Source organism: Musa acuminata, chromosome BXJ2-10 (assembly GCF_036884655.1).
Source record: "Musa acuminata AAA Group cultivar baxijiao chromosome BXJ2-10, Cavendish_Baxijiao_AAA, whole genome shotgun sequence".
In the NCBI taxonomy this organism is placed as follows: Eukaryota; Viridiplantae; Streptophyta; class Magnoliopsida; order Zingiberales; family Musaceae; genus Musa; species Musa acuminata.
Genome location: NC_088347.1, coordinates 36,435,944 through 36,459,910, shown reverse-complemented (window position 1 = coordinate 36,459,910; position 23,967 = coordinate 36,435,944). Strand labels below are relative to the sequence as shown.

The following is a 23,967-nucleotide window of genomic DNA, read 5'->3' as shown; positions in this document are numbered from 1 at the left end:
CGTACAGATCAGATATCTCAAGTTATTCCAGTCAATCCCCAAACTCTCAACCCTTCCCTCTGTGTTTGGTTAAAGATCTGCAGAGTAATTGTTTGGACTTATTCTTTCTTTTGCTTAATATATTTGTTAGGATTTTGTATCTGTCTTTCATGACTTCGATCTCATTTGCTAAGTTTAGTGCCAGCATTGACAAGGAAGACACTGTAAAGTTTCTTGTGATCTCGATGAAAGGAGTGAGTGGATCCTTTATTGTACGATCGTTTAAATGACCGAATGACCGAAGATCTTTCTATTTTTTATTGTTAATTATGCTTGTGTGATCTTGAAATTATTGTTGCAAAGTATATCTGCACTTTTATCGGTGTCATATGAAACTATAAAGATGTTAGAAGAGATCGATCGAAAGAGTGTTGTATGATTCAGACAAAAATATTTAAGCTCTTGAAAGATAATAGTCACGACCTAATAAGATATTGCAATGTTGGCTGATCCTTGTTTCATGATTTGGACAATTTCAAGTTAGTCCAAGCGAATTTGGAAGAAAAAAGATTTTGTAAATAAATTAAATTTGTTCAGCTTATAAGAAAATAATTTCTTAAATTTGTATTGATAGAAGAAATAAAATTATTGCTGAATAATTTTTTCAAGGTAACATTTCTAAAAATTAAATAGTTTTTAGAGCGAATTCTCAAATTTTTTCGTAAAATATTCAAACTTTTAAAAAATAATCAAATCATGTCTCTAACCACGTGAAACGTTGTTTTACCCTTATCTTCACGGGAACTATTGTCATTTTTGTCATTGTCTTTATACTCTCGTCGGATCTTAAAATCATCATGCACGCACAGGGGGATGACCAATGGGGTCAACCCATGCGCGAAGATACAGGAGACTAGGAGAGTTTAGTATTATAGGTCAACAATAGAAAAGTCAAGTAAGCTGCTCGGTGCACAAGTAAATAAGCTTCCGTGAGTTCTAAATTTCCTTACAATTATAGGGGCTAGCCCAAACGTAGCGAGGCGATGGTCGAGAAAGATAGAATGATCATATTTTTTTTAAATTATCTGATTTTTATAAAAAAAATTGATGTAATTCACCAAAAAAAATTCTTAAACTTATGAATTTCATTCTATTTTTTATTAAAAAAAAGAAGAAAAAAAAAGAACCCTACTGCACAAGCATTAATATTGGACGGAAGCAATCCAACCGTGTCGACTTCGAGCCTTGCCCTGTTCTCTCTCGCTGTCGCTCTTCTTCTCTTCCGCCATCGATCCTCCTCATCAATCCTCTCAGTCGTCGGCCTCTCATCCTCTCCAGAGCAGGAGCAACCACCAAACCATCCCTTCCTCTCCTTCTGATCCCTCGAAGCTTGGAAGGAGAAAAATAGGGTGATCTTTTTACCCTTGTTCCGTTTGGAAAGAATAGAAGATGCCGCATCGGACGCGGCCGATGACGTCGCTCCTGGTGTTCATGGGGTTGAACTTGGTCCTCGTCAACACACTCTCTCCGGTTTACGATTTTGTTTGCTTCCTTCCCTACTGGGAACGCCGGGTACGCTCTTCTCCTTCTCCTTTGATCTAGACTGCAACCGATCCATTTCCATCTTCAGTTTCGAAGTTTTGGTGTTTTGGTAGCGAGCGATATTGCTGTGTGTAAAGTTGAAATTAGAAGTCAAATTGAGTTCTATGTGTAAGTCTGATTCGGTCATGGAATTGATTTGATGGGTTATGTACATGGAGAGAACTTTGGCTTAAAATTGTTGGAGTTTAGGGCTAACTGTTAAAGATGTTGCGGTTTTTCTTTCTTTGGACTTGCAGCAGATGACTAACTATAAAAATGAAGCAGTATATGACATGCACAAAAATGCTTTCAATTGATTGATTTCTGCCACATTATTTCGATCTGTCTAGTGTCATCTCTTATCTTTTTCTTGTTGGAAAATTGGGGAGGTGGTCGTGTTTTTGGGACCGCTCTTCCGATTTTATTTCCCTTTGAGATTATGCATGAAATGAAATATCTTTTTTTTTCCAAGAATTGAAATTTTGGATATACGAGTGAAGCATCTCATGCTGAGGCAAGAATGAGAGCTGGTATAGGGTGTCTTGACCCTTGAGCACTGTATCATTTAAAGCTACTGTGTTCTTGGGCTGCATTGGCCGTAGCAGTGGTGCACAATGTTGGTTCTGGTTTTGCATGAGACTATGGATGAAGTTCTTTTTCTGTTTTAGGGTCTTCAGATATGTTCAAAGGTGAATTTGAGTTTTATAATCCGTAATCGAACCCAACTAAAATTGGGTGAACCCACACCCAAACCAGACAAATCTGAGTTGGACTTGGGTTGGGCATCTAGACCCAAACTGGTCGATGCTGTAAGTTTTTTTTGAAGTCCCAGAGGCCAGAACTATTCCACCTATCGGATGTCATAATCCTCTCACCAGAGCCTTTGACCAATAGGAAGCAAAATTTACATGTATGAAGACAGATAGGACTTTCATTATGTGATTGGAGAGAACCACTCCTGTGAGTGACCATGTTATGGTGTTTAAATTGGACATGATGGGTACCCAAAACACATTCTATGTTTTTTTATATTCAGTGCCTTAGGCTTCCGACACGGACATTTTGCTAATATCTGGCTTAAGCTCATGTACCTGAAATTACAGCAAAACTCAACCAATCACCATTGAGGTTGTGTATGGGTTAAGCATTTTTCATGAACCATTAAAGTTCAGTTCATAACTGATCCAGCCTGAAAATGATTCATCTTAAAGCCAACACAACCCTATCTTGACTCAACTCACCTGTGTTCCCAACCTCATTTCCCCCATAATAAAAGTGTTTTCTTTTCCTCTGTTTTTCTCCTGTTAATTGCCATACGTCCATTTTTTTCCTGCATGTGTGATTGTTTCAAAGTCAGTTTGCATTAATATTTATGCACAAGTTGTTGGCTTTACGTGATTTACTTGCTATCCTATTGCACCTTTGTTTTTGCAGTAAACCTCAATGAATTAATATAGTCTCCTTTGTAGTGTTTTCCTTGCTATTATTGTGCACCGCATCTTCATTATGGTTTGTTCATTTTACAAGTTGAACGAGGATTTGAGTTATTTATGTTAGAGTACAATTTGGTCTAGAATTTAAGTTTATGAAGAACATTGGAGGACTGTTAGTATACTACTATGTCAGAGTAGAAGTTGGACTCAAAATTGAGTTTATGAGATCTCATTCGAGGACTGGTTTTCTAAGAATGTGGTACTGTTATTCTCTTTTTTTGTATAGGACTAATTTTCTTTGTAGAGAACTGGCTTTTTTTGGTAGAGGACTGTTATGCTAATGGCTTGTGGTTGTATTATTATCATTGTCGTCGATGTCATATGTTGGAATCAATAGATACTTGGTCTAGTCAATGTGGACTATACATGTTATATTTCAGAACTTTATTTTTGGATATTTTCCATTGCGCATCCTGTTCTTATCAAGATCTGATGTATTGGTGTATATCTTGCCATATAGGTAACATGTATCTTAATATTCATGCTCTGTAGCTTGGGGGCAGTAGTAGAAGAGAGTGATGTATTTTCTTGTGTGCCAAGGAATTATTGGCTTCTGGCTATTTATTTGTTTCCGATCCAGTATTTGTTTGTGGAAGCTCTTCTTCCTGCTGCTTTCATTTTTAAACATACCGGAGTTTGTTCTTAGTTTCCTGTGCTGTTGCAGAGGGAACGACGCCGAAAGGAGCGTGAGGCTGCTTCTGAAAAGGTTTCTCAGACAACTTAGATGCTCTTGCCAGGTTCTTTGCTCCAATTCTCCTTAAAATAGTGATATCTTGAAACCCTAAATTGATTTTCCATCTTCTCAGTACTGGAAACGAACTTATGTAAGCTTCGAAGGGTGAACTCCTTTGAAGACGTGGTTTCTGTTGACACCATCATAGATGGCAATTTATGTAGTGGAGCAAACACTAGGTTATTAGCAAGGTCATTTAGTGACTATGTTGTTTGGAGATGCCATTAGGCTAAATATCGTACTTCCAAGAGAAAAATATTGTAGTTCCAATTTACTTTGCGGATGCTCCCCCCCCCCCCCCCCCCTCCCAAGTGGAACTCTGTGCTTTGTCAATAATGCCCTTTGATTGCTTTTACCTATTAACAGCCTATGTTGATCGATTCATGTTATCGTGAACTTTGTGTTATTTTCCTGTATTATATATATATATATATATATATATATATATATATATACACGAATGAATATGTGGGTATCATTCATATGTTTGTGCTATGGCTTGCATATTTCAGCACAAATATCACGTAACCTTTAATTCTTCCTTCAGCAGAGATACTAATAATAATAAATCATTACGGGAGGAACTTGACCTGCCAGAAATTATGATCGATGTTGTCCAACTGATGTATATGATGAATATAATATTCTTTTACCAAATTGGATGACATAAAATAATGTTCAAGGTCCTATAATGTGATTAGTCTTAACCGGTGTGTTCCCAAAAATCTACCAAAGGCTTCCATCTGGGTAATTAGAACCTTCAGAAAGCTTTCAGTCTAGCGAAAGCTGCCTCCGACATAACTTGAGTAATTAAAATCTTCAGAAAGACTTAACACATGTGCACATGTCAAGAAAGGAGTTAAGAGTTAAAACTCTCTTACGAAGTCGAGCAGATATTTATCGAATAAGAAAAAAAATCAGAGTCCTTCAGCATGAAACAAATTAGTTCGAAGTAAATAAGAAAAAAGAGAATAAAGTGTATGAAAGATAAGGCAGTGGAGAGGCAGCTAAAAAATGATATGATAAAACTGAGAATTAACCACCATGTTAGGTTTACTACACAAGCATTTCAGATGCATCAATCAGCAATTAGTCAGTGAAACAAATGGGTCAGTCATAGACGCTAGTGAGAAAATTACGTATCTAAAAACCGACACTTCTCCCCCATGTATTACACTTTCAGGAAAATAAAAAACAGAGGAGGCAAGAGAGAAAGAAACCCAATGGCACTGCTTCAAATGAACACAAGGATCGGATTTGAGAAGAGAAACTTCCCTTGATATGCGGTCCAGCATGTTCACAGATATTTTCTTGCAAGAGCTCGGACTTTGGTATCAAAATGTGATGATGTGATGCGCGACCCAGGTAAGTATAGGGGATTTAATAAAATCTGTTCATGCGAAGTAGAAAGACACGTGATTTAGCACTTTCTTCAATCATCAGTACTCTCAATTTTTTTTTTTATACAGGAAACAGAAATAAATACTCAGCATTGACCACTGGAGTTACTAACTGCAACATTGAAGCAGAAGGAACCAATATTAATGATAGCATGTTATAAAACCAGCAAGGTTGCCCACTGCTTTGACTAAACAGTTGATACCATTAAATCCAACATCAGTCTTACAAAAATAATAACAAAACCATAATGTCCAAACTATTTGGCTGGCTTCCACTACATGGATCCTTTCTTGCCATTGAGCTCTATATAAATACATATCTCTAGTTAAATTAAGAATAATTAAATTTTTTATTTATGATTTCTAGTAAAGTACTACTAATAATAATTGTTTTAGCTTTTCTAGCCTATAACATATATAACATCTATAGATGTTCTTAGCGCATCCTTGAACGATTTTTCTTCATTTCATCCTCTATTGAAGCTTACGAATGAAAATTTTCTATTATTCTTAATAACTACACACATCCACCAAAACAATCTCTCATTTCAGCCAGCCACAGAAACATCCGTCCTCGTATGCTATTTGTAAATCTCCCATACCTTGCTATGACAGTTATCTAATTTAGAAGTGTGATGATTCATGGTACTACAATATATCTGGTTACACAAGTATTAGTTAATACTACAAAGAGAGAGAATCTAACATGAATGATGCAGATTCCGCTGATGCTAGATTCTCTCTCTACATGAATGATTATTGCTAATGTCTCCATCAATATATATAAGATGCTTTCAGATTCCTAGGGGTGAAGAATTGTGACATTGTTGGGTTATGTATGCAATTTTACCAAAATGAAATTGTTTCTAAATATAACAAACTAGTCCCAAGTACCTTTGGCTTCATGCTCTATCCTAGGAAAGATGAATCTAAAAACAAGAACTCATGCAAAATATTCACTAACAAAGAAAACAAATAAAAATGTTACCTTTATGTAAAGCTCCTGAACCTCTTGGAAGAAACTCTTTATCCCATCCTCATTGCGGGAATCATGTAGCAACATAAATCTAGTGTGTATGAATTAGGTGTGTTAAGGAAACACAAAAGTGGCTATGATTTTGTTGTATGATAGAACTAATAGATCCTGTATGCGACAACAACACAATTTCATGAATCATGATTTTGCAGAATAGGTATTGACTTACAATTTTGATGTTTGACAATGCAAAAAATTATGTTATGTTCGTGATATCTGTGAATATTCATCTAGCAAGATAGTATTAACTTTGAAGTAAGAAATTTTATGCACTTTGCTGACCCATGAAATGAGGACGGATAAAGAAAATGGTAAAGCACAGTTAATGCACTTTAGAAGTCTTGATCAAATGTTAGTATGAATGTTTCGTCTAAAAACTGTTGTTAGGATATGACCAGCAGTAACATATACAGAGACCACAAGATCATTGAACTTGTCCACTGCCTTCAAGAACCTGCAGGAGCATGAGATGTGCAAAAAGTGCAGGTACATTATCGAAGGGAGTAATGATCAGTTCACATATACACCGAGCAACAGAAAAAATATTGAGTCTCACATAGCACTTGTTGTCCATGCAAGGTCTTCGACAATATCCAAGGCAGCATGTAAAATGAACTGGTGCTGCTGAGCAGCTTCTTCTTTCTGTCAAATAATAAGATAAGAACTTAGTCAACTTATGCAGTCACTTGAATTCCCAACAAGAACTATGAACAAAATTTATATTTATTTGTAGATTAAATTAGTACAAAAAATGCACAGAGCCTAGAGTTGAGACTACCATATGAAGCAACAAAGACATATCTCATACAATACATAGTGGCTATGAAGTCAATGTGTAGTGGACAGGTAGATTCATATCCAAAAAATGTGCCCAAAAAGACACGTATGAAAAAATTGAAACAAACATGCATAGCTCTTTGCATGCATATCTTATGTGCACACATCCGTATTCACACCAATCCCCACATTGCCTAAAGGCTATGACATCACGAGTAGTATTCACTACCAAAATACATCCATTTAAAAAAACTGGAACAAGCATGCATACCACTTATGTCAACATTCACATCAATCTCTATGCTACCCACAAAATTTCCATCACAAGTGATAAACCGTGAAACATTTAGAAGAGCAAGGATTGCTGCTTTGTCCGGTTCAGCTCATGCCAACCAGTAAGGATGTAATACTTTCATTGCAGACATCTTAAGTAAGATAAAGTAACCACCAAAAAATAACCCAAGTAAGCATGTAATACTTTCATTGCAGAGCCAACTTCAGCTTCATAAATTGGAATGTCATTTCTGCTGACAATAATGAAGCACGCTGTATTAGCCATCAAATATTATTCCCAGACCTGAAAGCAAAAACAATTCAGTATAAAACCTCTGTAATGACAAAGGTTCACTTCAACATTTTTTTCTTGATTCAAGTAGGAAATCTTGTTTACAATGAGTAAACGCAATTGTACATAGAAGTATGTTAAGGATAACCAAGAGAGCAGATCTTTCAGTAGCAAAACAATTCTGGATCGTAAATAGGAACTACATTAAGCACCAACAACAAAGCAAAAACACAAACTAAAGGCATCAAAACTGTGTCTAATGCTAAAAGAAACTTGAAGTTCAAACCAATTCAAAGGTGGGGAGGGATCAAGATCGGATTTTTTTGTTTTGGCTTATGTCAAAAGGATAATCGAATATCGTGCGAGTTGAGGGGAAGGATCGAAGGCGACAGAGAGTAACTTATCGGCGACATGAAGATAAAAGCGAAAGATCGAGAAAATGGCTGGCCTAATCGATCCGACGCCGATCTGACCATCTACAGTAAGGAACAACTTAAGCCGGAAGTGTGACATTTCATCCACGAAAACATGAAGAAATTCCAACAAAATCACGGGAAATAATTTCATCGAGAAAGCTAAATTCACATGCAACTTCGATCACAATCAAGAAAACATCGAGAAGAGATTGGCTCCATAACTCGGGTTACGGCCTCGTGAAGTCGGAGTCGAGCTGCACTTGCGAATCGCACTCTCGCCTGCCGCGGACACGACGAAAGAGGAAAGGGAAAGATCAAAAGAAGTAGCTGGTCTATTCGATCCGACGCCGATCTAACCGTCTACGGTCAGGAAAGATGTAAGTCGGGAGGATGCAATTTCAACCACCACAGTACGAAATAGAATGCAACTTCGATCACAATGAAGAAAACATCGGGACTAGATGCGCTCCATACCTCGGCCACCGGCCTCGAGCGATCGGAGATGAGCTGCACTTGGCGAATCGCACTCCCTCTGCCGCGGTGACTGATCCCCTGATCTCTCTCTCTCTCTCTCTCTCCCCGATCCCCCTTTCGACGATTGTCTAGGGATTCCGTGAGTCGGGCCGTGGCCGATGGGCTTACAGTTAAAGTCGATGGCCCAGATCCGTTATCGGGAACCAACGGATCCACTTCTAGGCGTCAAGAAACGGAAACGCGAAACGGGTCAGATCGGACCGCCGGCTCGGTCACATTTGGTTCGGTCGGAACCAGCAACTGATACGGCTCATTTCCAATTACGTTTATGCTATTCCTCGAAATAATGAAAATTATAAGCTATGTTGAATTATCTCGTTGGAATAATTTTATAACATGTAATTGAAATCTGGCTTTCATCACTTATTTTTATAATAAAATATATATAATTTAATGTACTAATACGAAGAATATTTTATATTAGTGGTGTCACAACACCGTGAATTACTAACACCGTGAATTCGCATCGTTAATCAATGTGCGAATCTTGAAGCAGCAGTCAAGTAGTTGGGATCAACGACGATGCTCGACGTAGAAGACGGGATCACAGAGATCCCGCTTTAAGTTTTGTGCAGACGAGAAGATGGAAGGAACCTCCAAAAGCATCCTTTCGTAACGGACGGTAGGGATGTACTTTCATCCGTAATCTCTGCCGTCGGATTCATCATGCGATGGGGAAAAACAAGAAAAATCGTCGGCTACCGAACTCCAACCTTTTGGGTAAGAAAGCGAGCGAGCGAGCGAGAGAGAGAAAGAGAAGCAAATCCACGAATAATTCCTCTGCTTATCCTCCTACTTTCGTCAGCTGGAATCATCTCTCGCTCCGACGTTGGGTCAGAAAGAAGCAAAGGCGGTGCGCTCCGTCCTCTCGTTTCGGGCTTTGGCTTGAAGACAAGAGAGGAAGAATTCCGTAAGGTGAACTCGCTTCCGTTTGTTCTCTTCCCGCCTCTAATTTCTAGTGCCACACAGATGCTTTCTTGTTGGCTTTGGGGACATCCATTGGTTCGTGACGAATGGCTTCGTGGTTTTCTTGTGGATCTAAACTAGATGAGAAAGTTCCCTTGATAGCTGTGGATGGGATATTTGGTGCACACCTTCTTAATGAAATAATGCTAATAAGGATTATAGGCAGGTATCTTATAAGGATTGTATTCTAGCAAGCTTATTGTGGGTACCTAGCTCCTTACATCTCTTAACAGGTTGGATGTTAAGTGCATGTGCCTGTTTAGTTGGGAGGAATGGCTTTGGTTACCAGGTTGATGTTGGTTAAGGATGGCAAAGGCTTGGGTTTCTTATCGATCCATATAGACCAGATTCAAGAACCCTTTAATTGGGTTTGAGATGGGTTTGGGTAGAACAATAGGTGTCCGAGTCGGCTTTGGTTCATGTTTGATACCCGATAGTCGGGTTCCTATAACATGAGGTAGGGATGGTAGTGGGTAGGTTTGGGTATCTAGGTTAATCCTATTGATTCGGGTAGTGAAGTAGCTACTTGGGCGAGGATTTGGGTAAAATTCATGAGCATCGAACTCGCCGTTATCACTAATGTTGGTCCAAGTTAGCTGCTTATTTGGAGCATTTGAGGTTACCTTTAATTTTATCTGAATATCTCTTGCTGGCTCACAGTTACCTTTTATTTATTACGTGTTTTATCTAATATGTTGAGGAAAATGGTTAAAGTATGTACTAATTGTACCATCTTTTGTTGTAGGTTAATGCCAACCTTTGTGCTCAATTACAATTCATTGGAAATGTGTTCCTAATGTTTATACATTAGTCACTCAGAACCTATGTCGATTTCTTCAATTAAATTACATATCAATCAGGTAGCACATAAGAAGAGTGATTTAATTGTCATAAGTTGTTATGTAGCTTTGATGAACTTGGTCTTCTAGTGATCCTGTTCCTAGTGTCTGTACTCCATATGCGACGTCAAAGGCTTCATACAACTCTAGGATAAATCTGCCAGAACTGTCGGAAGAGCTAAATGTTTATTTGAAAACATAAACTATTGTGAGCTTAAAGGAAATAACATTATTACAACTTCGCATCATATTTTTTGTAAAGGCAATAATGAGCTAAAATATCAAGGAGTTATGGAACAGATTAAAAGCATGATATTAATAAGTTTTAATAATTAATATTATGCACAGTTATCATGATTTTATATATGTATCGAAACTATTCTTCATGACTTTTGTCAATTACCTTTAGATCTATATACCCAGTATTGCAGCTGATGTGAAAAGTATAAATGAATTTAATAGCAGTGCTGTCTTTTTACTACAAATTGCAGTATGACACTATAACAATTATTGGGCACTCGCTATATTCCAATAAGATTTTTTGGTTCATGAACAAGAAGAATTTTGAAAGTAACTACCAGATGTGGGTAAAAGGAGCAACAAATAATGGCATTACTGACTCTTTCATCTTTTACACTAATTAGAACTTCGAACTTACAGATGTGCAAAAGAAACTGGTTGAATGCCTCTCAGATGAAACTAGGTTTGGCGCAAGGAGTTTCTTAGAGGATGTCCATACTAAGCCCTGCTCCAAACAGAGTTCTTGAAGGACAAAGAGTATTTAATGGTTGACGACTTGGAGTAATTCACCACTCCGACCAGATATGGGCATGCTACCATACTCGTATCATTTAGTTAGTGCAGACCAGTGTTTTGTAGGTAGCACAACTGAATACAATAATGCAACTTAATAGTGATCTTTGTTAGCCTAAATAGACTTGTGACATTTAATCTGCACACATTCTATAGGGCAACCATTGTTTCCAGTTGGACTATAAAAAATTAAAGGTGCATTTACTATATATGACAATATAACAATGGCTCACTTTGCTGTAAATTTGCATCCATGAATCTACTTCAAATCATTGAATTGATGTGTATGAGTTTGCATTAGTGCCTATGACTTGGTTTTGTTTTTCAGCACCATGCTATTTAGATATCTAAATTTTTGCAGCCTAGAATGAAGGATATAACTACTGGTCTTTGTATCTCTATGTAATTTTCAACCTTTGATCTCCAGATCGAAACTGTCCAAGTCAAAGCTGCAGTAAAGCATTGATGGCTGCCACTGCCATGTCTTTGTGCTTTTCTAATCGTCCTCCTTGGATGATGCAAATGGCCGTAAAGAATCATGGAATAAAGCCAGTCATTCAGCACAGATCTTTATCTCGATCTATTATCCACAGAAGAAGCCGACACCATGTTGGTCGGCGTTCAGGCTTATCATCCCATAGGTTTGCTGTGTTTGCAACCACTGAAGGCTCAGCAAAATCAAACAAGTCAGATGAACAGATTCCCTCTTGGGCTAGACCTGATTCCGATGAACCTCCACCTTGGGCTCGTGATGAGGGCGACAAAAGCACTTCTCAGTCATCAGTCAAGATCCCTTTTTTTGTGTATTTACTTGCATCGGCCATAACAGCAATAGCAGCGGTACTTTTCCGACCCTTTTCTTCTCCTTATATTCTTAGTCATCCTGTTTCTAAACCAGTGATTTCCATTACAGATTGGTTCGGTGTTTGAGTACGTAAACCAGAAGCCTGTTTTTGGGGTCCTACAATCAGACAGTGTCTTCTATGCACCATTGCTTGGTTTCTTTGTTTTTACTGGAATACCTACCTCGGTAAGCTGTTGTTGTTCTTGAATTCACCTTTAGTTTTCTCCATTTATTTGATATTTTTGTTTACATAGAAATATGCTTTGGCTTCCAGGCATTTTTGTGGTTTAAATCTGTGGAAGCTGCAAACAAAGAATCTGAGGAGCAAGACAGGAGAGATGGATATCTCTAAAAGTCAACAGCATTACATGCATTTCCTATCACCTGTTGCAATATTGTTCATAAAACCAGAGTACATACGAATTTCCTTTTTCTTTTTTTTTTGCTTTGTCATATTGATCAATGATGCATGTTCGTATTGGGTGGAAAGTATAAGAGATGATGAGTTAACTGTGGCATTTTATGATTTTTTTCACTGAAATCGCAGCTATCAATCATCTGGTTGGTGGAAACTATTTAACTGAAATATTTACCTATCTTTGATTGTGAGCTTGGAATGTGTTATTTGTCTCTAATCCTTTCTTTCTATTTGATTCTGTTTCCTATTTCTCTCATCTTTTGTTTTCTTTTCCTATCCTTTTCTTTTCTTCCATGGGTTGGTTTTCTGTATCTCCTCCATTGAAGATGCTTCTCTTCCTTCATCCTCATAGTGGTTTATGTTTGTTTTGCATGTCTTCCTTGTGCCTGATTAATTAGGTGAGTTTATCCGGATATCCTCGTAGTAAGTTTATATTGTATAATTCTTAGGCAGGTGAATATATGTCTACAACCAAATGCGGGCGTGCACATATGATTATTAGTGTTCTAAGATTGCTGTTTTAAATTAGGTTTTCATATGCTCCTTAATCTGTGTTTTAAGATGTTAGGCGACGCATATCAGACTCCTTGCATCGGTGTAATCCCCTCGGTAGATGATTCGTCCAGGCTTCGACCGTTGGTTGATGCAACCCGCATCGGTCTGCGCCTTGAGCCGACGTGTCAGAGCAAGGAATCATCGTCGTTCTGTAAGAATCCTGATCGCTGTCGTCAACATGATTTGGAGGTAAATAAAACTCATCTCGCAATGTACTATAATAATATCAGTGCCGATGGTCAACGTCAACATCAACATCAATCAGCATCCCTCTCGTTCTGATGCCATCGACTTCACTGTGTCGAGGCATCCATTTACGCAGTATCGGATCGGATCTGGAGTTGGATATCGGGTTGGGATGGGATGGGGCGTTAGTTACATGCCCGCATCCGCAATTGGCAGAGAGAAGTTTGAGAGGGAAAAATATTAAATATTTAAGAAAATTAAAATAGGAAAAACCTATACCGATCCCTCTCTTTCACCTCCCTCTCCCCCCGGTCCTCCGCGCGGAGCTTGATTGGCTGATACTCCGATCTTCTCTGGCTGTCTCACCATATCTCCTCCGCGTTCCTTGCTCGGTCACCGCGCCAATTCCTGCACGCTCTTCGAATTAGGTTCAGAAGATTCGAATTTTGATTTCCTTTTTTTTCCGCTAATTTTAATCATCTTTTATTGCTTGATCTTCTTGGTTGCCCTAAAAGTATGAGCTTCGAGCCCCGTCACTCGTGCTGCTTAGGAGGGGTCTTACCTTCGTCCGGTAGCAGGGGTTTGGTCCGTCAATTCAGTCGCGTCATCGAGTTCTGCGATCCTGTTCTAAAGGATCCGAGCTCTTTGTTACCGAGAGGGGCTTCTGTAACCTGGTGATTCCTGGAGCACAATGTAGAATGGAATGGGTTCGTTTGGGGATCTGTACCTTCTAGTTTAGGATGGGAAGTAGGACCTTTCGAGTGCTTATAGTATCTTGCAGCTCAGCTTGGAATAGCTTATGGATGTATTAGGCTTCTTACTATTTTTAACTTATAAGCTGTCATCCGAAGATTTTTTCATCTTCATACGTTTCCTCAGTTTCAGTCTAATTGTTTTTTAGATCTCCTCCATTTATCTTCATCATCACTACCAGATTTCGAGTTATCATTTGATTAGACTTTGTCATTCTCTTCTTGAATTCTTGTTGTGTCTTTAAGTTTCTAGGTTGACATGGTCTCCAGCATATACTTAAAGACTTGTGGATCTATCAGATATATGTCTGGTTTTTCTCATTCTGACTGACATACGTATTTGGAAACCCGAAAAACTCATTGCTGCTGTATCATTTTGTTACCTTTTGTAGTTCAGTATTATAAAGATTTTCAGGTTGACTCTTTTTGTGGTTTTGACCAGATTCTTGCTTTTTGTTATATCATCAGACACTTTATCTTGTTGTTATGTGTTTCTTTTCTGAAATTGTGTTGGATACTGAAGGTTTTGTTATGGATCTAGGTCTTGGGAAATGAATCATTTGTCAACTAAGAGTGATATGGAAATGATTCCAGAAGACCACATGGACATGCCTTCAGTGGATGAAGGTAGGAGAGGGAAATCAGTGAGTAAGGATGGTCAGGTTTTGAAGAAGGGACCTTGGACATCTGCGGAGGATGCACTTTTGGTTGAATATGTTAAAGAGCATGGGGAGGGAAATTGGAATGCAGTTCAGAAAAACTCAGGGCTGTCTCGATGTGGTAAAAGCTGTCGTCTGCGATGGGCTAATCATCTCAGGCCAAATCTAAAGAAAGGTGCCTTTACGCCAGAAGAGGAGCAACTGATCATTAAACTTCATGCTAAGATGGGCAACAAATGGGCTCAGATGGCAACACAAGTGAGTTTTCTTCAGATTATTTAATATACTTAATTGGTAATGTTCTCTCATATATTCCTTTTGTCTTTCTTGTTGTTGTTTGGCTTCTGCTCTGGCTGGAGAGCTTGTTGTTTAATCCCATAGTATCAATGAGTTCCTTTTTCTTTAATTTTTGACTTGGGCACCATATTTCATATAATGAACTATAATTGTAATAAAAAAATGTTAGATATAGCATCTTATTATGATCACTAATGTTTTGTTCACTTTGTACTCAAAGCTACTGGACTTCTGATTTTGGTCAGAAGTTTCAAGAAGAAAGTAGAAAATTGCCTTAATCAAAGCATTTTTTTGGTTTTAATCGAGACTTAATATCTTTATTTATTTTTCTTCTTTTTTCCTTTTTTATCCCTAATGGGATAAGCTTGCTGCCGTGCTGTTTTTACCAGAAAAGAGAAAAAAAAAATAATTAAGCTTTTATTGAGATCTTGCCTCCATCTCATGCTTATTGACCAGTATGTACTGTGCCATAATGTGGTTGGCATAGTAAATTTTATGTATATGTAACGTGTTCATGGACTTTGGTAATACATAAATTTGTTGACTTGCCCTGGGACTATATATGTAGGCATTTTAAGTATGGATTAATAAATTAGAAGGACGATGTTCAGCAATCAATTAGAATGATAACCATGGAAATATAATTTAGGAATGCATCTAGTATCATGCATTTGCTACAGGAATAACTCAAGGGGGAAATTTTATGGAATATTATGGAGGTTGTTATCATATTGTGCAGCATCATACATTTACTATAATATATAAAAAAAGTGAAAAAAGAGTTTATAGTATGTCACAGGGATTGTTTATCATATTTTGTGATTGCTGTTCTTGTCTACTGCCAAATGAATATGAAATTACGTGAGATCAATTTTATTGGTTCAGCTTGATGTTATGTCTACAAGTTTTTAGTTGGACTTGAAAGTTACACTAGGTTTCCTAACCACATCATCAGTTTTTTCCAAAGGGGAGTTGATAACAGTATACCTCCTCCATGCATGTGCTGTCTGCTCGTTCATATTGAAGATTGAGCGCATATGATACTTTGATTTGGCACATTCTTTTTGTAGTTTTTTCGGTATATCTTGATTCCATGTACTTTTCATTGGAAGAATTTGATGGAGCATTTTAATGATTCTATTACTTGTTCCAACATTTTCTGCAGTTACCTGGCCGCACCGATAATGAGATTAAGAACTTTTGGAACACACGAATAAAGAGACTCCAGCGTGCTGGTTTACCCCTGTATCCTCCTAATGTTTGTTGTCAAGCTTCAGATGGAGATCAGCAAACTCAAATTGTCAGCTCTGTAACCCAACACCAGAATGACATCTTGCAGGGAAACAACTTCAATTTTCCTGATATTGTATTTGAGAACTTCGACCCTGATCATGGGGATTTATCTTATACCTCCTCATTTCCAGATATCTCAATGAGTCGCATGTGTCAAGGGTTTGAATCCCAAGACCATGGGTACACGAATATGTTGAATAATGTTGAACAGCTTCGAGACTCCGAAACCATAAATGTTGGCTACTATAGCACTTTCTACAGTGGGCTTCCCTCAGTATCTCAATTTCCATTTGAGCCATCTGGAAAGATACAGTTAGCATTTGGCTTAGATAATCCATATGATCCTGATGCCAACATCAAGAACCTGGCAACTTTTGGAGGTGAAATTTCTCTCAGCCATGCCTTATCAAATGGCAATTTCTCTGCTTCTAGGCCCCTTTCCGGAGCTTGGAAGTTGGAGCTCCCTTCACTCCAACATGCAGAAATTGATGACAGTAGCTGGACTGCATACCATTCCACACCACGTCTTGAGGCAGTTGATACATATGTTGAATCCTCTCCAACAGCTGTCTCATTGCAATCTGAATGCATTTCACCAAGGAGCAGCGGTTTACTAGAGGTGATGCTTCATGAGGCACAGGCACTAAGCAACTCAAAGAGACATTCATCTCAGAAGAGCTCGAGTTCTTCTGCTATCACACATAATGAAATGTTGGAAAGTTCAGGCCTTAACTTCTTTGATATCGGGTGGGAAGATTGCAATGACCCAATTTCTCCCTTGGGCTGTTCTGCTGCTTCTATCTTCAATGAGTTCATGCCTCCCATCAGTGGCAGTTCAATTCATGAGTTTCTACCTTCCGAGTCTACAACCGGTGCATTTTAAATTCTAATGCTTTTTCCTTTTTTTCTTGTTTTTGCTTCTTGTACGACTTTCTGCTTTAGTTTTTCTGTTTTCCATAAATTGATCTCAAGTAAAAGTTTCACATGGGCAGTTTCTGCAGGTTCACTAAATATCATGGCTGTTGCTGAACAAATTTCAATCCCTAATGTGGAGGAGAAACACGTCTTATCTCAAACAGATTTCCCTGAACCTGAAGCTGTACTGGGATCAGGTTGGCTTGAGGAAAGTTCTCAAGCTGGAAAAGATTGTTTTGTTTCGAATGATGCAATAGCAACACCCTTGGATCAAGACTTTTGCAAAGATACCAAGATGGTGCCTGCTGGGGCATCATCTAATCCTCTGCAAGGATTTGGGCTTGAATCTTATCCATGGAATAAGATGCCTGATGCGTGTCAAATGCCCGAGCTTCCTTGACCTTGATAGTGGGACTCCAAAATTCTGCTTACCATTGGTCACAGGTATGAAGTTTTCCTGAGAAATGGTCATGGAGGACTTCATCTTGTTGGCTCATATGATCATTGTTAATGCTTCTTTCAGATTGATCATGACAGGTCGTGTGTTTTCTTGTGAAAATTGTTGCTGCAAGTAGGCTTTTCTTATCGTGTAATAAACACACGGGCCTGTTCAGCATGAGTGCTATCTGTCACGTTTCTCCTTAGAACAGTTATTAGTACTGTGGATTGTAGTTTCTTCACGGGTTGGTTTTACTGTCATGTAGCATTTGTAATTGCATGAATGATTCTGTGGATTCTTTAGAATCATTTTGTTGAAGAAGAGAATTGTGGTTCTCATGCTTTCTTTGTTATCTATAGTTCTTGCAGTGAGTGCAATCAAAACAAGAACAGCATACATCAACTATCTCCTGCTATTTATTTGCAATCAAAACTCTATTGTATGCCATTTAAGATCTTCCGACATCAAAGTTTAAGAATGGATATGCTAAGCAATTTAGATTGGGGATAGAAATCTAAGAGAATTCATCTAGAAAAATTAATTCCTCTAGAAATTCATAGATTTAGTCCTAAATTCTCAAAATTATCAGATTATTCGACTAAAATTCGATCTAGAAAAGATAGAAAATGCTTAAATAATCGGGCTAATGTCCTAATTATTTAGATTTAGTTCTGGCAGTATAACGTGACTTAATTTAATGCGATGTACCAATTGACCAAAGTCAACCATGATTAGTGGCTACCGAAACCCATCAATCCGACTCGACCGGATAGAATTTACCCGAACCATCGAGTCCACCGGTCAAAATCGGGCTGGATTCGGTTCAAGCACAGTTGCCAACTTCCTTCTTTCTGGTTTCCTCAGAAGAAGCCCGGGTTAGGAGATGACTTAGACCAATGACGTAGCGCCACGTGGTTGGTAACTGGGCCTAGCAAGCTCTTCTCGTTCTCCCAACCCCTATTTGAATTGGCGACCCAATTGGACGTGCTCCGTTTCCGATAGGTTTGAGGAGCTCCTCTCTCTCTCTCTCTCTCTCTCTCTCTCTCGCATTCAATTGAATTCCATTGTTTGGAGAAGATCTTATCTCCGAACCGACGGAGGTGCAGAATCTACCGCCATAAATGTAGGTCATCTTCTTCCTGGGATTTATGTTGTGTTCTTGGACGACTTCTTTGGAACGCAATCCATTATTCTTTGATCCATGTTGGTAAATGATATGATTTTTGGTAGATTAGAGGTCTATTTGCTTTAGTACATGGTATTGCGTTGAGAGATGTGTGCACCGATTTTCGCTGCTGCCACTCGTACAGTTTCTATCGATTTTGATCGATAATAATGGAGATGATGCATCTCTCTCTCTATGTTAAGAATCGCAAATTTGACAATTTTCCGTAGATGAGGGATATGATTTAGAGCAATCGTCTGTATTCTTCTTTTATATGGATTTTGTCTTCAAGTATGAGACAAAACATTGGATGTTAGAGAGCAAAAGATGAGACATTTTTCCATGCCTGATCTCATGGTATGATAAATATTTTTTTCCTGCATATTCTTTTCACATTTTTCAGGTTTGAGGAGTGAATATATAAGGGATAACTTTGTAGAGGGATCTGCAACATATTGAGATATTAGATTCTCTTGCCTACATGGAAAAACTTATGCTTTTTTCTTGGAAATCATATTATTTTCTTGAAAAAAAAGTTAATGATCCTGTTTTCATGTGACACTTTTTTTGCATTGCTTTCGATCATTGCAATTCTCTTGATGTTGGACCACCCAATTGGAGTCTTGGATGAAACTACAATCGCCTCATAACTATGGTATTATATATCTTCATAAACTTTAGCCAGTATATAATGGTTCTCGCAGTTTCTTTCTTGATTATTTGACTAAGTAGGAGTTCAAAGGAAATGGTCTCAACCTGACACTACATATATAGCGAGAGAAGTAAATATTGGTATTCTTCGTTTGGTGTTTATATTCTCTGACTTGTTCATGAGAAATGTTCAGACGTGTGGATTTTAAGATTATTTGCATATTTATTTGAGACTAAGTTGGTATATTTAGATCCAAAAATGAAGAAAGGAAAAGCAAAGTATCTTAAAGTTTTTAGTGAATTGATGCACGGCTTCATCCACTGATTTGTAAATTAGGTTTTGTTGAACCATGACTTCAAAAAATGAAGGCAAAAAAAAAAATAGTATGTATTGTATCATTTAAATTTATCTTCTCTGTAGCCATTATGAATCTTTGTTTTCTCAGCTAAGAAGATTTTACAACTGGAATTCCTTTGCTAGTTCAAAGTTAGTGCCATATTCACTTTTCTTTCCTTTTTTTGCCTACAGATTCCTAAGAGGAGAAACAATAGAGAAAAAAGATCTTAGTGATTGAGGCTGTGGTCATAGTACTGAGTAAAGAAACAGTTCTAATGTGGTCGAGGAAAAGAAGATGGATAACTGCTTGTTATCATCCGTACTCTGTTGGTGTAGTTGCCCTCTTGTTTATAGTGTACAAGTTTTTTCCTTCACTGTTTGGTCTTCTTGTAAATTCTTCCCCGGTCATTGTTTGCACAAGTCTTCTTCTTGGAATCCTTCTGGGTCTTGCCAGACCGAATGTTTCTGAGAATGAAGAAGATAATAAGTTAATTGATGCAAGTTCATCTCTGAAGAATGAGTCAGTTGCAAATGATCTTGTGGCCAAGAATGAGGAAAAGTTCAAAGTCAGATCTCGTGTAGGGAGTAAAGGAGCAACTAAGAGAATGACAGTAAAGACAATTGTTTTGGGTGGTAGCAAGCTTAATGAGCTGGATCAAACAGATGCTACTTCTGTTTATTCAGTTGAGGAAGATAATAACTTGATCGAAGATAAACATGCTGCAAGAAGGCTGGTTGAAGATTTGATAGAAGCCAGTGAAGGTATTGGTTGTGCTGAAAAGATCACTACAGTTCTTGGTGTGAATGCTGATGAAACTAAATTGGACCGATGTCATGACTCTTGTTTGGATTCTTCTTGGCATCACATCAATCACAAGGATGCTTCTTCCGATTCTGAATCTGATGGAACAGATATCTCTAATTCTTCTGTGGCAAATGCTGTACCGATTCTTGATGAGCTCGACCCGCTCGTTTCAAAGGACAATTCTGAAGATGATTCTGTAGCATTCTCACAGAACCATGTCTCAGATGATGGTAGCACAGAGGATGAAGCTGAAAACCAAGATGACGAAGATGATGAAGAGTTACAAGAGGAGAAAGATGACGGAAACAAAGTCGTTGTAACATGGACTGCTGATGATCAGAAGAATCTCATGGATCTCGGCAAGTCTGAACTCGAAAGGAATCGCTGGCTGGAGAACTTAATAGCTAAACGAGAAGCAAAGAAGGCAACAGAGAAGAACTTAATAGATTTGGATGATAACATGGAGGAGACATCACAGGCTTATGCTCAACTTCCATCTGTTAGTGCACCAAGAAGGAATCCGTTTGATCTTCCCTATGATTCGGATGAATCAATTCCTGGTTCAGCTCCTTCAGTACTCTTACCGAGGCAAAATCCATTTGATCTTTCTTATGAGCAGATATATGATGAGGAGAACTCAAACCATGAGTTTGTTGCAGTTCCACAGCGTGATATGTTTATCAGAAGGCATGAGAGCTTCTCAGTTGGTCCTTCATTTTTCAGTGATTTTAAGGTTGAGAAGCGTGCTTCCCGGTTCAAGGCTTATTTTGGTGCAGAAAAGAATGAGCCTCAGGAGACAACTTATGCTGGTCTGCACAGAGAATCAAGTGGAAGTAGTGATTCAAAACTGAGTTCTACTTCAGAATCTGATGCAGTTTCTTCAGTCATTGATCAGGAACATCAGAAAGACTTGCTTCTAGGGAGTGGGTCTTCTACTAAACATGAAACAATTCCTATTGAACAAAACAGCCAATCCTTAGAGGATGTTAAGTCAGTGGATGTTCAACAAGTAGAGAGTCAGATAAACATAATTAATGATCACGCAACTCATCCGAGTGACAGCATGCTCATGGAAGAAACTCATCAAGCCAATGAAAGCTTTGGAACAACCAATGATGACACCAGCAGAGACTTGGTACTGAATTTGGCCGATTCTTTTGCTGAGAGGGTTGAAGTGATCGATGAAGAGTATGAGTCGAGTTCCTCTACTCCATCAGAAGCAGAAAATAATAGTCCTGACCTGGAACAAACGAGTGATGGTTCCTCAAAAGGCTCAACTGCTTCCTCGAAGACCATTGTAGCAGACTCCGATGTTGTGAATGTGGAAACAGATCATGTTCATGACAGCCATATTGTGGAACCTGTTTATGATTCCAGCCCAACAGCAACTGAAAGATCACATTCGAATTCGGCACTTGATGAAGCTTTCTGTATTGCTGGTAAGAAACTCTGTTGAACTTTTGTGCCATTGTAGTTCTAAATCATTTCAATGGCATTCATATTTCATAGCCTCAATGAAGCATCATCTTATGCAGATAAAGGAGGTTCACCTTCAAGTGCAGCAGCTGAAAGAATTATTTCATCTGGTGGAGGAACAGAAGAAAGCTTGACATCCACCCAGGGGACTCTCTGGGTTGTACCTCCAAGCCTAGCATTTGTAGACCAGAATGAATCAGTATCAAGGGAGATATCAATAATCAAGGAGCTTGATGTCATTGGAGATGAGTTGTCTAAAGTTCATGAAGATTTTGGTGGCCCGATTTTGCCTGTTTTACCAGATCCAGCAGCTAGGCAGAGCATGCTTGGCTCAAATTTGTCATCGGTGGAGATTGAAACAAGTGAAGATAGATAAAACCAACAGAGAACATCGATGGACATTGTTCAACTTTATGCTATGGTCATTGTAGCATTCTCCTCAAACCAATACGTACACAGAAAATTACAACAAACATCTGAGTGATCATCTCAGCAGTCATTTATCCAATAGCAAAACTAAAATTGTAAGTTTATATCAAAGTTCCTGCTTGCTGAATTTATCAATGAAAATGCTAATAAATTGAAGCTTTTTAGGTGGCTATTTGCATCTGAATACTAAGGTTTATTATACGAGAATTTTTGTGATGTAATTAGCAAGATTGGTTTAACTTTTGCTTTTAGAAACATGTTCTTGCCTTTTCTAAACTTGTCCACTTAAATTATAGGGGAAATTGCATATAGATTTCTACAAAAATTTGGAACTGTGTATTTGTTCCTTCAAATTTTGTGTGCTCATATATAAAAATATATATGATGAGGTCAATTTTATTGTGAATTGTAAGAGGCTAAGCTGCCACTTGGAATCGACCAAACTCATAAGCTGTCTGATGATGTGGCAGCAACCAAGTGGATGAGATGGTCCCAAGGTGAAAATAATATTTGAATTTTTTAATTAAGAATCACAATAAAATAAAAGATCATGTATATATGCTTAGAAAATGTGAAGATACACAAATGATTGACTGATCTGAGAAAGGACTGGCATCGGATCATATAATCTTGGACTGATTAATATTTAATTTTTGATATTATTTTCAGTTGATACTAAGGGGTACAGATCAGCATCCCGCTTGGATTACAGAAACCAATACCAGATCAAGATTAAAAATCTTGTGTTAAAGTAGGTTCCTCATCTTCTTTAGTGTATTCAAGCTATAGTCCTCCATCAAATTCTAGCTTCATGGCAGTGGATGATTCTACCAACTTGCCATTTTTGGTTGGATTCAAGAAATATTCTATGATCCTCTTCAAACATTCTACATGATCATATATCTGCATAATAACCTACAGTGTAGCTTCTGATTGGAAAAATATATTCATGAGAAGTTTGGTTTTGTTAGATCACCTCTTCCATCATATTCTATTTCTTTTTCCATTCTTTCTTGTTAGGAAACCTGATAACTTCAAGGACCAAATGGATGTAAGGAAGAAGAAGGTTCATTTCACTTGATTGATGAACTACTTATTTGGCATTTTTTCTGATTTTTGTGTTTCCATGTATCACTAACAAAAGAAGTTTTGATCTTGTGGAAACATAAATAGACAAACTAGTTGATTAAACCAAGGGAGAATGTTTGTCATCAGGAGAGAGAAATCAGAATGTCATAGCAAAAGATTTCTTTGTGATATCCTATTTTTTCTCTAAATTATTTTCTGAAATAAATTTGTGAACAAAGGAAATGATTTCAAAAGTTACGGACATGCCTTATGCCTCTGTTTCAAGTTTCTCTTCTGAGAAAAAAGATGACACAGAAGGGAACAAAACAGACAATCCTAAAAGAAGTTACACAAACTTCCCTTGGCACAAAGAAAAGTAAAAGAAACAGAACTGGTCACTTCTTAAAAGCAATTAGTTTTACAACCACTGCTTGCTCTTATAACAAATCTAGTTCATATCTGACAATGACAAATGAGACAATTCAGATGTTGAATTTCTGCATTAGAACCAGCTACTTGTTGTTGTTAGCAAGACAAGGAAGAAGA

At 37.9% G+C, this 23,967-nt stretch overlaps 5 protein-coding genes across 10 annotated transcripts; 4 read left to right on the top strand and 1 right to left on the bottom strand.

The window, feature by feature from the left end:
- Positions 1–1,193: 1,193 nt before the first annotated feature.
- LOC103969536 (uncharacterized) lies at positions 1,194–4,170 on the top strand. Its single transcript, XM_065130379.1, has 3 exons — positions 1,194–1,551; positions 3,718–3,759; positions 3,860–4,170. Exons 1-3 carry the CDS (start codon positions 1,429–1,431, stop codon positions 3,893–3,895), a joined length of 201 nt encoding a protein of 66 aa, XP_064986451.1. The 5' UTR covers positions 1,194–1,428; the 3' UTR covers positions 3,896–4,170.
- Positions 4,171–4,788: 618 nt separating this feature from the next.
- LOC135625497 (uncharacterized) lies at positions 4,789–8,606 on the bottom strand. Of its 2 annotated transcripts, XM_065130377.1 has the most exons (7): positions 8,455–8,603; positions 8,204–8,340; positions 7,478–7,578; positions 6,779–6,864; positions 6,616–6,676; positions 6,175–6,261; positions 4,789–5,176 (listed from the first exon to the last, which is right to left on the bottom strand). In XM_065130377.1, the coding sequence occupies exons 3-7, from the start codon at positions 7,556–7,558 to the stop codon at positions 5,084–5,086; spliced, it is 408 nt and encodes a 135-aa protein (XP_064986449.1). In that variant the 5' UTR covers positions 7,559–7,578; positions 8,204–8,340; positions 8,455–8,603; the 3' UTR covers positions 4,789–5,083. The 2 variants fall into 2 exon arrangements, with proteins under 2 accessions (XP_064986449.1, XP_064986450.1); XM_065130378.1 differs by lacking the exon at positions 8,204–8,340 and having other exon boundaries at positions 7,478–7,576; positions 8,455–8,606.
- Positions 8,607–9,229: 623 nt separating this feature from the next.
- LOC135625496 (uncharacterized) lies at positions 9,230–12,511 on the top strand. Of its 3 annotated transcripts, none has more exons than XM_065130374.1 (4): positions 9,230–9,429; positions 11,560–11,972; positions 12,046–12,162; positions 12,251–12,511. In XM_065130374.1, exons 2-4 carry the CDS (start codon positions 11,598–11,600, stop codon positions 12,326–12,328), a joined length of 570 nt encoding a protein of 189 aa, XP_064986446.1. In that variant the 5' UTR covers positions 9,230–9,429; positions 11,560–11,597; the 3' UTR covers positions 12,329–12,511. The 3 variants fall into 3 exon arrangements, with proteins under 3 accessions (XP_064986446.1, XP_064986448.1, XP_064986447.1); XM_065130376.1 differs by lacking the exon at positions 9,230–9,429 and adding an exon at positions 9,457–10,098; XM_065130375.1 differs by lacking the exon at positions 9,230–9,429 and adding an exon at positions 10,208–10,340.
- Positions 12,512–12,649: 138 nt separating this feature from the next.
- LOC135625495 (transcription factor GAMYB-like) lies at positions 12,650–17,834 on the top strand. 3 transcript variants are annotated; one of them, XM_065130371.1, is made up of 4 exons: positions 12,650–13,138; positions 14,429–14,804; positions 16,009–17,008; positions 17,138–17,834. In XM_065130371.1, the coding sequence occupies exons 1-4, from the start codon at positions 13,008–13,010 to the stop codon at positions 17,449–17,451; spliced, it is 1,821 nt and encodes a 606-aa protein (XP_064986443.1). In that variant the 5' UTR covers positions 12,650–13,007; the 3' UTR covers positions 17,452–17,834. The 3 variants fall into 3 exon arrangements, with proteins under 3 accessions (XP_064986443.1, XP_064986442.1, XP_064986445.1); XM_065130370.1 differs by having other exon boundaries at positions 17,129–17,834; XM_065130373.1 differs by lacking the exon at positions 12,650–13,138 and adding an exon at positions 13,218–13,563 and having other exon boundaries at positions 17,129–17,834.
- Positions 17,835–18,477: 643 nt separating this feature from the next.
- LOC135625493 (uncharacterized) lies at positions 18,478–22,537 on the top strand. The gene is made up of 3 exons (XM_065130368.1): positions 18,478–18,613; positions 19,836–21,887; positions 21,984–22,537. The coding sequence occupies exons 2-3, from the start codon at positions 19,919–19,921 to the stop codon at positions 22,298–22,300; spliced, it is 2,286 nt and encodes a 761-aa protein (XP_064986440.1). The 5' UTR covers positions 18,478–18,613; positions 19,836–19,918; the 3' UTR covers positions 22,301–22,537.
- Positions 22,538–23,967: the final 1,430 nt, after the last annotated feature.